This window comes from Sorghum bicolor, chromosome 8, assembly GCF_000003195.3.
Source record: "Sorghum bicolor cultivar BTx623 chromosome 8, Sorghum_bicolor_NCBIv3, whole genome shotgun sequence".
Classification (NCBI taxonomy): domain Eukaryota; kingdom Viridiplantae; phylum Streptophyta; class Magnoliopsida; order Poales; family Poaceae; genus Sorghum; species Sorghum bicolor.
The window spans coordinates 49,836,280-49,850,071 of record NC_012877.2 but is presented as its reverse complement, the minus strand read 5'-3'; the positions used below and the strand labels follow the sequence as shown (position 1 = coordinate 49,850,071).

The 13,792-nt window shown below is 43.5% G+C and overlaps 2 protein-coding genes across 2 annotated transcripts; both read left to right on the top strand.

The window, feature by feature from the left end:
* LOC8064114 (premnaspirodiene oxygenase) lies at positions 5,108-7,144 on the top strand. The gene is made up of 2 exons (XM_002443186.2): positions 5,108-6,054; positions 6,148-7,144. Exons 1-2 carry the CDS (start codon positions 5,128-5,130, stop codon positions 6,766-6,768), a joined length of 1,548 nt encoding a protein of 515 aa, XP_002443231.1. The 5' UTR covers positions 5,108-5,127; the 3' UTR covers positions 6,769-7,144.
* LOC8064113 (50S ribosomal protein 5, chloroplastic) lies at positions 7,836-8,989 on the top strand. The gene is made up of 2 exons (XM_002443185.2): positions 7,836-7,928; positions 8,460-8,989. The coding sequence occupies exons 1-2, from the start codon at positions 7,836-7,838 to the stop codon at positions 8,838-8,840; spliced, it is 474 nt and encodes a 157-aa protein (XP_002443230.2). The 3' UTR covers positions 8,841-8,989.

The following is a 13,792-nucleotide window of genomic DNA, read 5'->3' as shown; positions in this document are numbered from 1 at the left end:
ATATAGAATATAGTGGTTAGGGCATGCATGAAACATTTTAAGCGTCATCGCCACTGGACGGATCATCTTCTTTACTCGGTAGGTATTGGCAGGCACCTTGTTACCCTCTGGGTATGAGTCAGCAAGCCTCTCTAACAGGTCATTAAGGCTTGTGTCGGACCACCCATGGCGAGCCTTCAGCATGAGCATCTGGATGTTAAAACGCAACACTGTCAAATGCTTTGGACAACCCTCATACGGGGGATCAATTGCTGCCTACTTCATCTCTTTGAAATTCTCCAACCACTTTGAATTTCCAAACAGAACTTCATCTTGATCCATATGGTTAGCAACATTTAAAAAAATCTCCACATCTTAGGGCCCCAAGACAACATCACCCTGCTCATCATCATCACCATCACCTTCTCCATTCAGATCATGGAGGCTGATGTAATCACGGTTCACACTATCACCGCCCACCGATGCAGATGGTTGTCATCCCCCATCATTCACCATTGACGAGTTACCTCCGCCGGATGCACCGGTCACACTTGGATCTGCTTCTTCACCGTGATACTTCCAGATGGTGTAGTCCTTGATGAAGCCATGCCGGTTCAAGTGAGACTGCACCACGTTATCTTCCTGTACAAGGTTGTTCTTGCAGCTATTGCACGGACAAATGATGCGCTCTCGACCCAAACACACACGGTGCTTTTTCGCAGCGGCAACAAACTTTCTCACATGACCCAGAAAAGCTAAATCGTTGCTGACCCTCGGTATCTTATACATCCACTCTTCCCTATCCATAATGGCCACGACCACCTAGCACACACAAAGGGAGAAAAACAAATAAAGACATATGAACATATGTGAGTAGCCCTAAATCTAGTTTTATTTCTCTCCTCCATTTGGATCTAGATATAAAACATTTGGATCTAGATCTAGATCTAGCAAAACCACCTAAATAATATGAAAGAGAGAAAATGAGAGTTAGAGAGTAAGAAATCCACCTCTTGCAATGCCCCCCTTCACCAAATAAAAGGGCAAAAAGTTTTCCCCTCTAAGATATCAAATATTAGGGTTTTGAGGTCAAAACCCTAATAAATGGAGAAGGAGCCACGGGGAAGAAGAAGGGGCCGGGCTGCTGCTTTTATAGGCACACCCTTAACCGTGGCGGGCCAGTTAAAGCAACCGCCACAGTTAATCACTCATTAACCATGGCGGTGGCTGCGAAAGCAACCGCCATGGTTAATATATTAACCGTGATGGTTCACTTAAGCCGCCCGCCATGGTTAAAAGATTAACCAAGACGGTTTCTCTAAAGCAACCGTCACAGTTAATGTATTAACCGTGACGGTTTGCTTAGGCCAACCACCACGGTTAATGAGGGATTAACCGTGGCGGTTTCCTTACAGTGACTGCCACGGTTAAAGTATTATCTGTGACGGCTGCCCGTCTGGCAGCCCAGCCCAGGTTAACCAAGGCGGGCCGCCAGCCGACCGCCTCCGTGGCCCAAAGCAAAATGTCTCCCAAAAAGTTTTTTGTAGTAGTGGTGTCGTCGAAAACAACATTTGAATTTCGCAAATTTGAAATTTAAATTTTATAAATGATCTCAGATGGAGAAACTACCCATATAAAAGTTGTAAATCTTGAAAAGTTATGAAACTTTATAGTTGACAACTTTTCCATTTAAATATGTTTAGAGCCTGAAATAATCTATGTATGCTCAGTTTAGGATAATATGTGGGGAACTAAACTCTAATATAGACATATCTGAGTGATAGGTGGAGTGGTAGAGGAGGTTACGTGTGAGGGCGAGGTCTCAGATTTGAATCCCACTAGCCGCGTAGCGCGTGATTTTACACGAAAAAACTTATGACTCGACGAAGACGGGAGGGCGATTAGCCAGTAGGCCCTAGGATTAAATCTTTTTTTCCTATTTTTAAAACGCGATTCTGTATTTTCTATAAGAAAATTTCACAGACAGTTCCCTAAGAGAGCCGCCTGTGGAAATATTTTCTACAGGCGGCTCACAAGCAACTGCCTGTGGAATTGGCCCATTTCTACTGGCATCCACCGCAGGCGGTGCTTGAAAACGCCAGTAGAAATAGGTTACCAACCGCCTGTATGGTATTGCCCCTGTACTGGTGATACCTTCATGATAAGGGTATTTGAGACCATTAGAGGCATGAGGCCACACGTCTAGGTGGCCTCCCAGTGTGTCCACATAATCTTTATTTTGATGGCCGTTTGATAAGCATGGTTGGGGGTGGATGAATCGACCGTTGTGGTTCATGTTTCTTGCTTCCTGAGCGTACATATGCCATTTATTCCTTGTGGAACCAACCATTGTCATCAACCCGAGGCTGACATGCGTACAATACAAATTTGATGCATGTGATGGTCAGCCAGGGTTGCAAGTTGCTCACCCATGCAAGTTGCAGGTTGTTCAGCGTTCATGGCAGCAAGCATCCATGTGGTGCATATCTAGCACCATCACCTGTCACTTATGGATGCAAGTGGCATGAGTACGTGCACCACTGATCCTTCACGTCACATTCATGTACTGTGGGTGTGGCCATTGCCATCAATGGCAGCAGCTTGCCACATGTAGTTAAGGGCAGTCTCAATGCTAGAAACCACATATAGTTTCCACACATATATTAATTTTCATATACATTATATATAGAAATCATGGTCTCAATGGAAAAGTTATAGAACAATGTTTTATCCAATAATATACATTTTCTCTCCATTCTCCACCAATCGCATCTCTTTATGTCTTGGTTGTGAAGTAGACATGATTTCTAACTTAGACATAGTTTCTATGGTTACTAACTTAGACCCGGTTCCTATGTAAGTGTTTGAGTGTTTGAAGGTTCGGTGTCTCTCGAAAGTCGATTTCCAATAGAGGCAATTGACTAGAAGGCTGCTGATAGATGAAGGCTGCTGAATGACGTAGACTGCTAAGTGACGAAGGCTGCTAAGTGACGACTGACGAAGACTATTGAATAATGAAGACTATTGACAGACAAAGGTTGCTCAATGACGAAGTTGCTTAATGACGAAGTCTGGCAACTGATGAAGGCTTCTAAATAACGAATGCCGCTGATAGACAATGGCTGTTAAACGACAAAGGCTGCTAAATAACCAAGGCTGTTGAGAATCAATGATAGCTGAACTCTACCGATAGAGGCCAATAACTTACGAAGGCTGTTGTCTGATGATGACAAAATATAGATGAAGGTCACTGATTTATGAAAGCTATTGATTGACGAAGGCCAGTAATTGACTAAGGCTACTGAGAACTAATGATAGGTGAAAATTACTAACTGATGATAAAGGCTGTCGACTAACGAAGACCAATGACTAACCAAGACTGTCGACAGATGATAAAGACTGTCGACTGACGAAGGCAAATGACTATCGAAGGCCAATAACTAATTAAGGCTGTTAACTGATGATAGCCAATTGACTAATAAAGGCAACTGACTATCGAAGGCCAATAACTAACAAAGGCTGATTGATAATGATCACTTACTGATAAAGGATCACTCAAGTATGTGAAGAATGTTAAATATTCCATGAAAACCACCGACTAACGATGGGTACTGACTATTGCAAACTCAAGAAGTAGACAGATATGTGATGAAGACTGAACAATTTAATGAGAACCACTTGCTGATGGAGTTGATTGATTTGGCTTGAGACGATGAAAACGTGCATATAATGGAAGAAAATATACATCAAACAAGCGAGCTACAGAAGAAAGTGACGAATGTGTAGTTTTATCATACACCAATTCATCAGCATTAGCAACCATTCTATAAAAGATTTGGGTAGAGGATGTTTGCCTATCAAGGTGGTGGATGTTCGCCAACCAGGTCAAATAGCATATCATCCATATGGTCAACTTCATTGCAACCCTCCTATGTACCTAATGTCCTTATTTATTTGAAATCTATATATCCAAGAACCGTTCCTTTGTTTTAGTATTCACACGTTCTTTGTTACTAAAATTTTTTTTCCAGGGTCTTGAAATTAACTATCAATACCCCATCTCTATTGTGCCAACCTCGGTTTATATGGCGGACAAATGATGCTGTATGCAAAACATGTGCTGCATTTCGATTAACATAGTAATTGTAGGGGAGGTATTCAACGATATTCTGCTGCGGTACGTAGCTGTACCATGTAGTTCACTCCTTTGTATCTTCAGTAAAGAAATCAGAATCATCTCCAACCTACAATCTAGTTCACTGCTTTGTATCTTTACTAAATATAAGGCTAGGGGACGCAGGGCGGTGGCCGGCAGCCATCCTAGGCCAGGCGTAGGAAGGCAGGGGCGGCCAGCTGCAGGCTCTGCTAGGCAATGCGCGACTGTGGCCGGCCATTGCCCACCATGAGACGGCTGCGGCCGGCCATTGCCCACCATGGGGCAGCTGCGGCCGGCTTTGGCTGCCTCTGTTGTGGCCAGCGACGGCCATGGCCTCCAGGCACGCCAGTTTTAGGAAATCCCAGCCACGGCTACCAAAGGCACGAAATGCTAGCATTGATAAAAATAACAATAGTCAAACTGGACGCAGCAGATCGATGGCTTACCTCTACCCTAGGTCGGCGACGGTGAAGATCATCTCTCCTGGACGGAAACTGGGATATGGCGTGAAGAGAAGATGCACGAGAAATAGTAGCGAAGGTGGAGACGGTGCGGGGAAAGTGCACATTGGCATGACTTCGCTGCGCGTATTTTTACGCGTAGTGGAGGGGTTTTCTTAAGTGCCAAAAGATTAGGAAGGTATATTTGGTACTTTTGGAGATGACTATTTTTTCAATTTTTCTAAAAAACATGGATTGGGAAGGTACATTGGGTACACTTGGAGATGCTCTTACACATCATAATATGATAAGAGGTAGTTGCATCGAGTGGTAATGTTTTCTAAATGGATGCTTCAAGCAGAGATATTTGACTTCTTTATTTATGTATATATTGGTATAAGCAAGCAATACGATGAAAGAAGCAACGTAAAGCAGCCATAACATAATGAGCAAATGAAACTTGTCTTGTAGCACTTCCACTTGTATATATACTTCCCAGGCCAAAATAGAGGCACTCAGTAGTATCCAAAGCACCAAGTTTAATTGGCAATCATGGACCACACTGTGTACTACTACTGCCTTGTAGCTCTTCTTCCACTTGTGTACTTCCTTCTGAAATCGTTGGGATGTCGTAGCCACCGTAGACTCCAGCTCCCTCCAGGCCCGTGGCAGCTCCCTATCATCGGCAGCATCCACCATCTCCGTGGCTCCCTCGTGCACCGTGCTTTGCGGGACCTGTCGCTCCGCCACGGCCCTCTCATGTTGCTCAAGTTCGGCGAGGTTCCGGTCGTCGTGGCATCCACGCCGGATGCCACAAAAGAGGTGATGAAGACACACGGTGCCATCTTCTCCACGAAGCCACTGAGCTTCACCATCAAGACGTTCTCCAAGGATGGCCTGGGCATCGCCTTTGCGCCGTACGGCGACTACTGGCGTCAGCTTCGCAAGATCTGCATCATGGAGCTGCTTAGTGCTAGGCGCGTCCGGTCCCTACGGCCCGTGCGCGAGGAGGAGGCGCTCCGGCTAGTCCGAGCAGTCTTGTCCTCGTCCTCGTCCACCATGGCAGGAGGAGCTGCACCGTCGCTCGTGGACCTCGGTAAGCTAGTCGCCATGTACGCCGCCGACGCGTCGTTGCACGCCATCATGGGCAGGCGGTTCAAGGTCAAGGACAGGGACACATTGCTGTGCTACTTGGACAAGGGCATCCGGCTGGCCGCCAAGTTCACGCTCAGAGACCTGTTCCCGTCGTCGTGGTTGGTTCGCGTTTTGAGCTGGCGAGCGGTTCGTGAGGTAGAAGCCTACCGCCACTCCTTTTTTGCCTTCATGGATGATGTGGTAGGCGAACACCTAGAGCGACGAAGGTCAACTGAAGAAGAAGAGGAGGAGGAGGAGTATCTGATTGACGTTCTCCTCCGGATCCAGAAGGAAGGGAACCTTCAGTTCCCTCTCACCATGAGAATGATCCAAGCGGTGATACTTGTGAGTGTTTATTTCCTAATAATGTTCATGTTAATGTCTTCAGTTCTTGTGTTAAATAATTTAAATTGTATTGTACATTGGTACTCCATGTAGGATCTTATTGTAGGGGGTATCGAATCAGCGACGACAACGCTGCAGTGGGCGATGGCTGAGCTGATGAGGAACCCAGGTATCTTGTCCAAGGCACAAGCCGAGGTCAGGAGAGTGTTCATGGGCCAAACCAAGGTAGCCGAAGATCGACTAGGCGAACTATCCTACCTGCAGCTGGTCATCAAGGAGACCCTGCGACTGCATGTCCCGGGGCCGCTGCTGAACCCAAGGGAATGCCAGGAACAGTGCCGTATACTTGGCTACGATGTGCCCAAGGGAGCCATGGTGCTCGTGAACGCCTGGGCCATCGCTCGGAGCCCGGATTACTGGGTGGAGCCAGATATGTTCCACCCGGAGAGGTTTGTCGGTGACACGAGAGATTTCAAGGGCAATGACTTCGACTTCATCCCGTTTGGCACTGGGAGGAGGATCTGCCCTGGAATGGGGTTTGGGCTGGCAAACATTGAGCTCGGTCTCGCCAGCTTGCTCTTCTATTTTGACTGGAGTCTCCCAGAGGGCATCATTCCCAGTGAGCTGGACATGACCGAGACCATGGAGGTCACTGCTAGAAGGAAAGCAGACCTCTTGTTGTCTGCTACTCCGTGTGTCAAACTGCCCAGTTGATTACCTCGCAAAACATGCTCAGGTATATATATATATGTCCCCAAAAAGGAAAATCATCCAAGAATAACTGCATGCTGCCTAATTGGTGTGAATTTGGGCTCCAGGATATGTGGGGATGAGATTCACTGAACCAACATTTTCCCATAGGTATATGTTTGATGCGTGATTTAAGGAAACAGTCGTAGTTGATTCACATATTTACTATTTATTGTTTGTGCAATTGTGTTCACTCCACAGTTCCAAAAAGAACTTCTTCGATTGACAATGTATAACTGATTTCACAAGGATCATCTAAGCTGGTGGATATCATCACATAAACTTAAATTCCTATGGTCTTCGACTCAGGAACTGTTACTTATATTTCAACTCGTGGTTAGAGATATAAAGGGTACATTGAGATGTGGTAGCATAGGTAGTTAGATAGCTACACGGCTGCTTACCATATCTGATTGTTCTCTGTTTGTTGTACATGCAAGTGCTCATTAAATTTTCCTCTATGTAGAAGCTGTTATATACGCCCTCCATCCATGAACATAAGAGGTCTGTTCAAAATGTTCACTAAAATACAATGTAGGGCTCAACCCTCACTCTCATGTTTTTTTTAGAAAATTTTGAGATTTATTTTAAACTTAGCTTACCCAAAACAGTCATCCAGTAACTAAAGAAAATAACAAATGAACTAGTACCTCCATCTTATGACTTTTATCAAACTTTTTTTTTTATAAAAGTCGTTTATTAGGTACCTTCAGGATAAAGGTATTTGAGACCACTAAAAGTATGTGGACACACGTATGTCTAGGCGGCCTCCCAGTGTGTTCACATACTCTTTATTTTGATGGCCGTTAGATAAGCATGGTAGGGGTTGGATGAATCGACCGTCGTGGTTCATGCATGTTTCTAGCTTCCTGAGCGTACATATGCCATTTTTCTTTATTTTGATGGAGCAGTCTGTACTTGAACACCCGAGACTGACATGCGTACAATACAAATGTGATGCATGTGCTTGGTTGCAAGTTGCTCAGCCATGCAAGTTGCAGGCTGGTCAGCGTTCATGGCGCCAAGCATGCATGCGGTGCATATCTAGCACCAAGTGGCATGCACTAGTGCAGGACTGGGTTATAGTTCTAGTTGAGAAACTCCCCCTAGTCTCGGTTGTCCTGGTTTCTCAACCGGGACAGCCAATCCCGGACTAAAGGTCCGTTCTTTAGTCTTGGGCAGCCAACCTAGGTTGAGTGCAGGAATTTAATCCCGATTCCTTATATCAGACTAAAGGGGGACAGGCCGAGCCTACGGGCAACCACCTCTAGTCCCGTTTTTGATATCTCCTACAACTAAAAAGACTAAAAGATGGACATTTTCTTCGTGCAACAATCGTTTCGTCCTGCCTTCTCGTGACGTGCGTCCGCACTTCCGCATCGTCCTACTAGGAAACATCCTGCAGACCGTCGTCCCCTCCTTGATCCTCTCCCCTTTCCTATCTTGTCCGCGCAGGCGCCCCAATCCCTGCGCCAATCCCCTCCGCGAGAGCTCCCCAATTTCTCCGTCAGCGAGGCGCTCGTGAGCCATCCGCCGCGAGACCATCAGCGAGACCCCATCCTCGAGCGCCGCCTGTGACCTCCTCGTGAGAGCGCCATCCGCGACCCCGTCCTTGAGCGCCGTCCGCTGCGACACCGTCGTGCCGTTCGCAACAGCTGCCTCGGCCACAACAAGCGTTGTCGCGGCTGCGTCGGGACAGTGGGCACCTCCGTCCGCGCGAGAACCTGTCCTCCCTACAGGGCCCTCTGAATGTTACTTCTACTTGTGCTTCTTTCGCCGAGAAGAGGCCGGTTCTTGTCCATGCCACGGCAGAGGGTTCTGAGGCTGGTGCGGAGCAGCCAGAAGAGCCGAAACCGGTGACCAAGATCGAGGACATGCCGCTCGAGTCGAAGCAGAAGATGATCATGGAACAGAGGGCGCGGATGAAGCTTGCCAAGAAACTGAGGCAGCGGCGCAAGCGGCTTCTCTGCAAGAGGAAGCTTAGGAAGAAGGGCAGGTGGCCTCCGTCCAAGATGAAGAAGCTCAAGCATGTATGAACAGCGTCAATGTTGACAGCCACTCTGCCTTGGCTCTCTGTGTTGTGGTTGCCCAGTGTACCAATTTTTCTGTTCAGAATATGAGACACGATACCTACAAAATGTAATTCTGTTTTTCACGTAATTGAATCTTCTTACAGTCTAGCCTACTCAATGCATCTTCTTCATGATGTTCGTCAGGGCTATCAAGGAGAAGGGCGACAAGGAGGTCATGAGGGAGATTCAGGCCATCATGCCCTTGCACATCTTGCATTCACCCCTGCCTCGACGAGCCATGTAAGGACACATCAACCGGCATCCAATTGCCTAATTAGTTTCCTCTCCTAGCTCTTTCACCTTCCTTATGGATACTGGACAAATTAATTTGTAGTTAATGCATACTGTGGATTTTTTTCTCTAACACCATACTGTGAATTCTAAAATTTGTTCTTCAGATAGAGCAATTCACAGTATTCAGTTGTGCACAAGAACCAAAAGTCAATTAAGAAACTTTTTGTCCTAAATATTTGTTTTTCAAGTATGTTGCCTGGTGTTGTTGTTCCCTTCCCCTTCCTGTAAAGGTTGATTATCAACTTTTTAATACTGGGATGATTGTTATATTAACAGTCCATCCTATTATAAGTTTTGTTATATTAATGGTCTATCCTACTAATGGCTATGTTCTCCAACTCTTTCTAGAAAGGAAATATGATATGGAGTTCAAGTAAAGAAATAAATCAGGTGCGAACTTCAAAAGTGCAGATGACATGGTTGAGATCTATATATAGCTTTCTTCATCAGTATATATATCACCGAATTATGGGTTGGCATCATCTTTTAAATTCATGGAGATTAAACATAAGGTCGTTGATTTCTTCCCTCAATTTCCTGCACACTAGAGTACTTGCTTGTCTCCACTGAGGGTCCTTAACAAAGATGACCGGGTGCGCTATAAAATATTTAAGAACTTAGAGTTTGCCCACTCGCTCACATGCATAGGCAAAATTAATATAATTACATGAAACCATTCTTCACATGTTGCTTCAATTTTGTTTACTAGGTTTGCTTCAAAACTGATTTATGAATATTTTTTTTTTGTGACCATACAATTGCATGTTTTTCATTAAGAGGGAGTATAAAAAACAAAGATATATGAATATAATGAAACAAAAAAGATCTCCAATCTGCGTTGTTAAGTTTTCAGAGTCTATGAGTTCGTCGATTGTGTTCAATTGTTCATGTAGGATGTACAACACTAATTTGCTGATAGTCAATTTCTCTGTTGTCCTTCCTTCCAAGAGAACATAGGAAGCTGTTGGGCACCGGAGAAGGTGTGTGTACACTATTTTAGCTACATTGTTAAATCTCTTTTAAATATTAATTTCTTGTTGTATTTCCCAAATGATTATAGCCCTTAGCAGAACCAGTGGATTTTCTTAAGTTGCTTCAATCTACCACATACTTCACCTCAGCTAATTTAATTTTTTTTGTATTTTTGTTGCTTGGTTTATTGATTGTAGAAAGATACTTATGTGGTGTGTTACCAGTTTTAGATATTGTTCTTTGCTTCATTTTTTGAGATGGCTAACAATGGGTTTCAGTACTTGTCTATGCTAGCATATTAAGCCTTATCTGAAGTGCATGTGAACTCTTTAGGACACCATATGATGAGGTTGGATGCAACAATTATCTTTGTATTGCCTTTTGCTATTATAGAAGAAGACTCAAATGAATCTAGAAGAACAAAGGGTCTGCTGCGGACTGATCAGAGAGCAAATTACTAAATTTATAGTTCATCTTTGAACCTTTAGTATGTAGCTTGCATGAATTTGAAGATTATACCAATTCTTACAGAGAAGTGAGCAAAGAATTGAAGTAGTGGATGGGTGATTTTCAGGTCTTCCTAAATTGTTAAGGTGCTTGATGGTTCTCTTCCACGAAGACTGTTAAAGAAAAGTTGAGAGGACTTACTACGAGTTGCATTCAGAAGTGGGAACCCAGTTGCCAATCTTACATGGTGAAGTGCCTCAATTGCATAAATAAATGTTGCTCACAGTCTAATGCATCATCTTGTGTGATCTACCGTGGTCGGAATGGAATTAGGCATCTAGAAGCACTTGTCTTTGCCATTTGTATCAGTGTGCTCTGCGCAATAGATTTATATAACTTCAATGTGTGTTTAAAGAACATTTTTTCAGAGCCCCACTCCTAAACTTTATTGAATGGAGGGTACAAAACACTTAGATTTCTAGACTTCATGTATATGCAAATGTTGTTGAGGTGAACAAACATTGGAAGGCATACATGAACAAATAGTAGCACTGAAAATTTGGATTTTGTAAGCAAATGAATATGATTTTTTTGCGAGAAAAATGAATATGGATGTAAGCAAAACATTGCTTCTCAGCCTATTTAACAATTCATGTTTTATTTTTATTTTGAGGTTTATTAAGTACTCCCTCCATCCCAAATTGTAAGTCATTCCAAGAATCTTGGAGAGTCAAAGTATTTTCACGTTTGACCAAAATTATAGAGAAAAATACTAAGATTTGTAACGTAAAGTGAGTATACTATGAAAATATAATTAAGAAAAAATCTAATGATACTTAGTTAGTACCATAATAATTATTATTTATAATATAAATTTGGTCAAACATAGGAAAGTTTGACTCTCCAAGATTCTTGGAATGACTTACAATTTGGGATGGAGGGAGTATAGTTTATGAGTTTGCGATGCCGCAGTCTCTATGACTGTATTAATTTTATAAACTTTATTTTTTAAATTAAATATTATTTTAATATTGGTATTTAATTTCTATAATATTATTATCTTATTGTGCGATCTGTATGTTTTAAGTATAAAATATTAGTTATCCCGTAGCAACGCACGGGTACGCTACCTAGTAACCAACTAAGACTAAATATTCTGTGTTCTGTTTTTTTCTTTTTCTTTTCTTTTGCAGTATTAGATATGTTATATTATTGTATATATCATCCATCAATAATAACAAAACTAATGAAAAGCTTAGATTTATATTACAATGATCATCCGCATTCACCAAATTCATACAATTAAACCATCACAATTTAAAACAAGTCATTACCAACTAGATGCATGTCCAAGACTCCATGTACTCCCAAAGTTCAACTACACACCAAGTTGATACAAGCACAACTTGTCTACATTGAATTATATAGTTGACTATGTCGTATCATGAACTCGGTGAAGTGTAGGTCACCAATTTTGTATCCACAAATTGCATGGATGAAAAGGTATTTAACAGGAAACTCTCCTTTGCTTCATAGGTATGAACACAAGGTCTACTAACCACAGTTAGCGGCAGTGAGTTAGGTGATACCCTCTTAGTAGCATACAGCTTCACCTGAAATCCTCTGTAGTGAGTGTCAATGTTTTACCACCGATAGCCTACCACGGGGGTATTCGGGAAAGTTGTTCGGGCTTCGACATATGCTGAAACTTGATGGTTAATGCAAGGGATAGTCGATTTATCCTGATTCGGGCCCTCGAGTTCGATCTTGAGTAATAGCCTTTATATCTAGTTGGCGTTAGCCTTTGCGTTGTATTGCGTGTATTGTATTATTCGTTGTTACATGGGGTGCCCTTAGCCTCTCTTTATATCTGTAGAGAAGGCTGAGGAGTGACTTCTTATCCTAGACAGATTCATAGATAGTGTTCCGTTTCTAATACAGAAGGTACTTCCTACAAGAATCCGCCTAGTCCACCTTGATTATATATACTTGGAGTCGGAGACACGCTTTGCTTTGTTTCCTTCTAGAACCATGAGCCAGGCCCAGGCCCACCTTCCCGTAACCTGCTGGTGAGGAACCCTGGGGATCCCGTACCGACAAGCCCCCGAGTGTTCCATGGTCGATTTTAAAAGTTGTCTTTGTTCCTTCTGGTCTTGACTGAAAGGAACAAGTTTTGTCCAAGTTGTTTTTGAGAGAAACCTTAGAGTGATCCTTCCGGAATTTTCTTGGGTGATGTGTGTTTTTTGTTTTGGAAACAACGCACTCACCAAGTGTAGCTCCGAGCCTCTTGCTATTTGGTACAAAAAAGTTAGAGGGTCTTCTGTTTTTGGAAAATTTTAAGGGACCTTTCTGAGGATATGTAACCAGTAGTTGAAAGCCCAAGTTTGGTTTTGGTAATTAATGACACCAAGTTGCTAATGTCTTGTGTTTAAGTGATTTGAGTTAGGCATAGCAACACATATGATGAAGGTGAAAGGTGGCATGGAAAGGTGGCCACATGATTACAATGAGATGAAGCATAAAGTGGAGATCATGATGATATACAAGGAGTTAAGTGATCAAGGCAAAGGTATAAACATAGGGTTTTGCTTTTGTCGGTCTATGATGAGTAGAGAAGTGATTGACCGGTTTTAGGTTCGATAGCCAACTATCAAGAGGAGAAATCACGGTCATCTCTCGAATCAAGTGCTACTATAGGTCCATATCTTGAGCATATGCATTAGGATCTAGTAAAGTGCTAACCTAACTCATTTGGGAAAATATTTGTGAAAATGCTAACACACTTGCACATGGTGGTGTACACTTGGTGGTGTTAGCACATTTGCAAAGGAGGTGGAGTTCCCAGGGTAGAGAGGGATTCAGCGCTTTTGAGAAAATGAAACGCGTATTTTCTATTGTGCTGGTGGATTTTTTGGAGAAGTCACGGGAGTGGTGTTGGCAGCATCGGACGCTGCACCTGCGTGTTCGGTGAGGTGTTAGTCTGTGGCGCTTGTGAGCCAAGCACATCGGACGCTCAGTGTCGGACGTAGGGTGATTACTGTTCGCGCATCCCTTGAGGCCAGACGTCTGAGAGCATTTCTGATGAGAGCATTGGACGCACCAGGGAGCATCTAGTGGTCAGCGTTCGGTGATCCAGCACGTTTTACACCCTCTCTGCGTACGGGTCCGGTGTGTACCGGACACGTCTGGTGGGTACTTAACCG

What these genes read in the sequence shown, in the direction of transcription:
- LOC8064114 (XM_002443186.2), top strand. Translation starts at nt 5,128, where the DNA reads ATGGACCACACTGTGTACTACTACTGCCTTGTAGCTCTTCTTCCACTT. An exon ending in TGATCCAAGCGGTGATACTT is followed by an intron (nt 6,055 to 6,147) that starts GTGAGTGTTTAT and finishes TACTCCATGTAG; the next exon opens with GATCTTATTGTAGGGGGTAT.
- LOC8064113 (XM_002443185.2), top strand. Translation starts at nt 7,836, where the DNA reads ATGCGGTGCATATCTAGCACCAAGTGGCATGCACTAGTGCAGGACTGG. An exon ending in CCCTAGTCTCGGTTGTCCTG is followed by an intron (nt 7,929 to 8,459) that starts GTTTCTCAACCG and finishes CGTTCGCAACAG; the next exon opens with CTGCCTCGGCCACAACAAGC.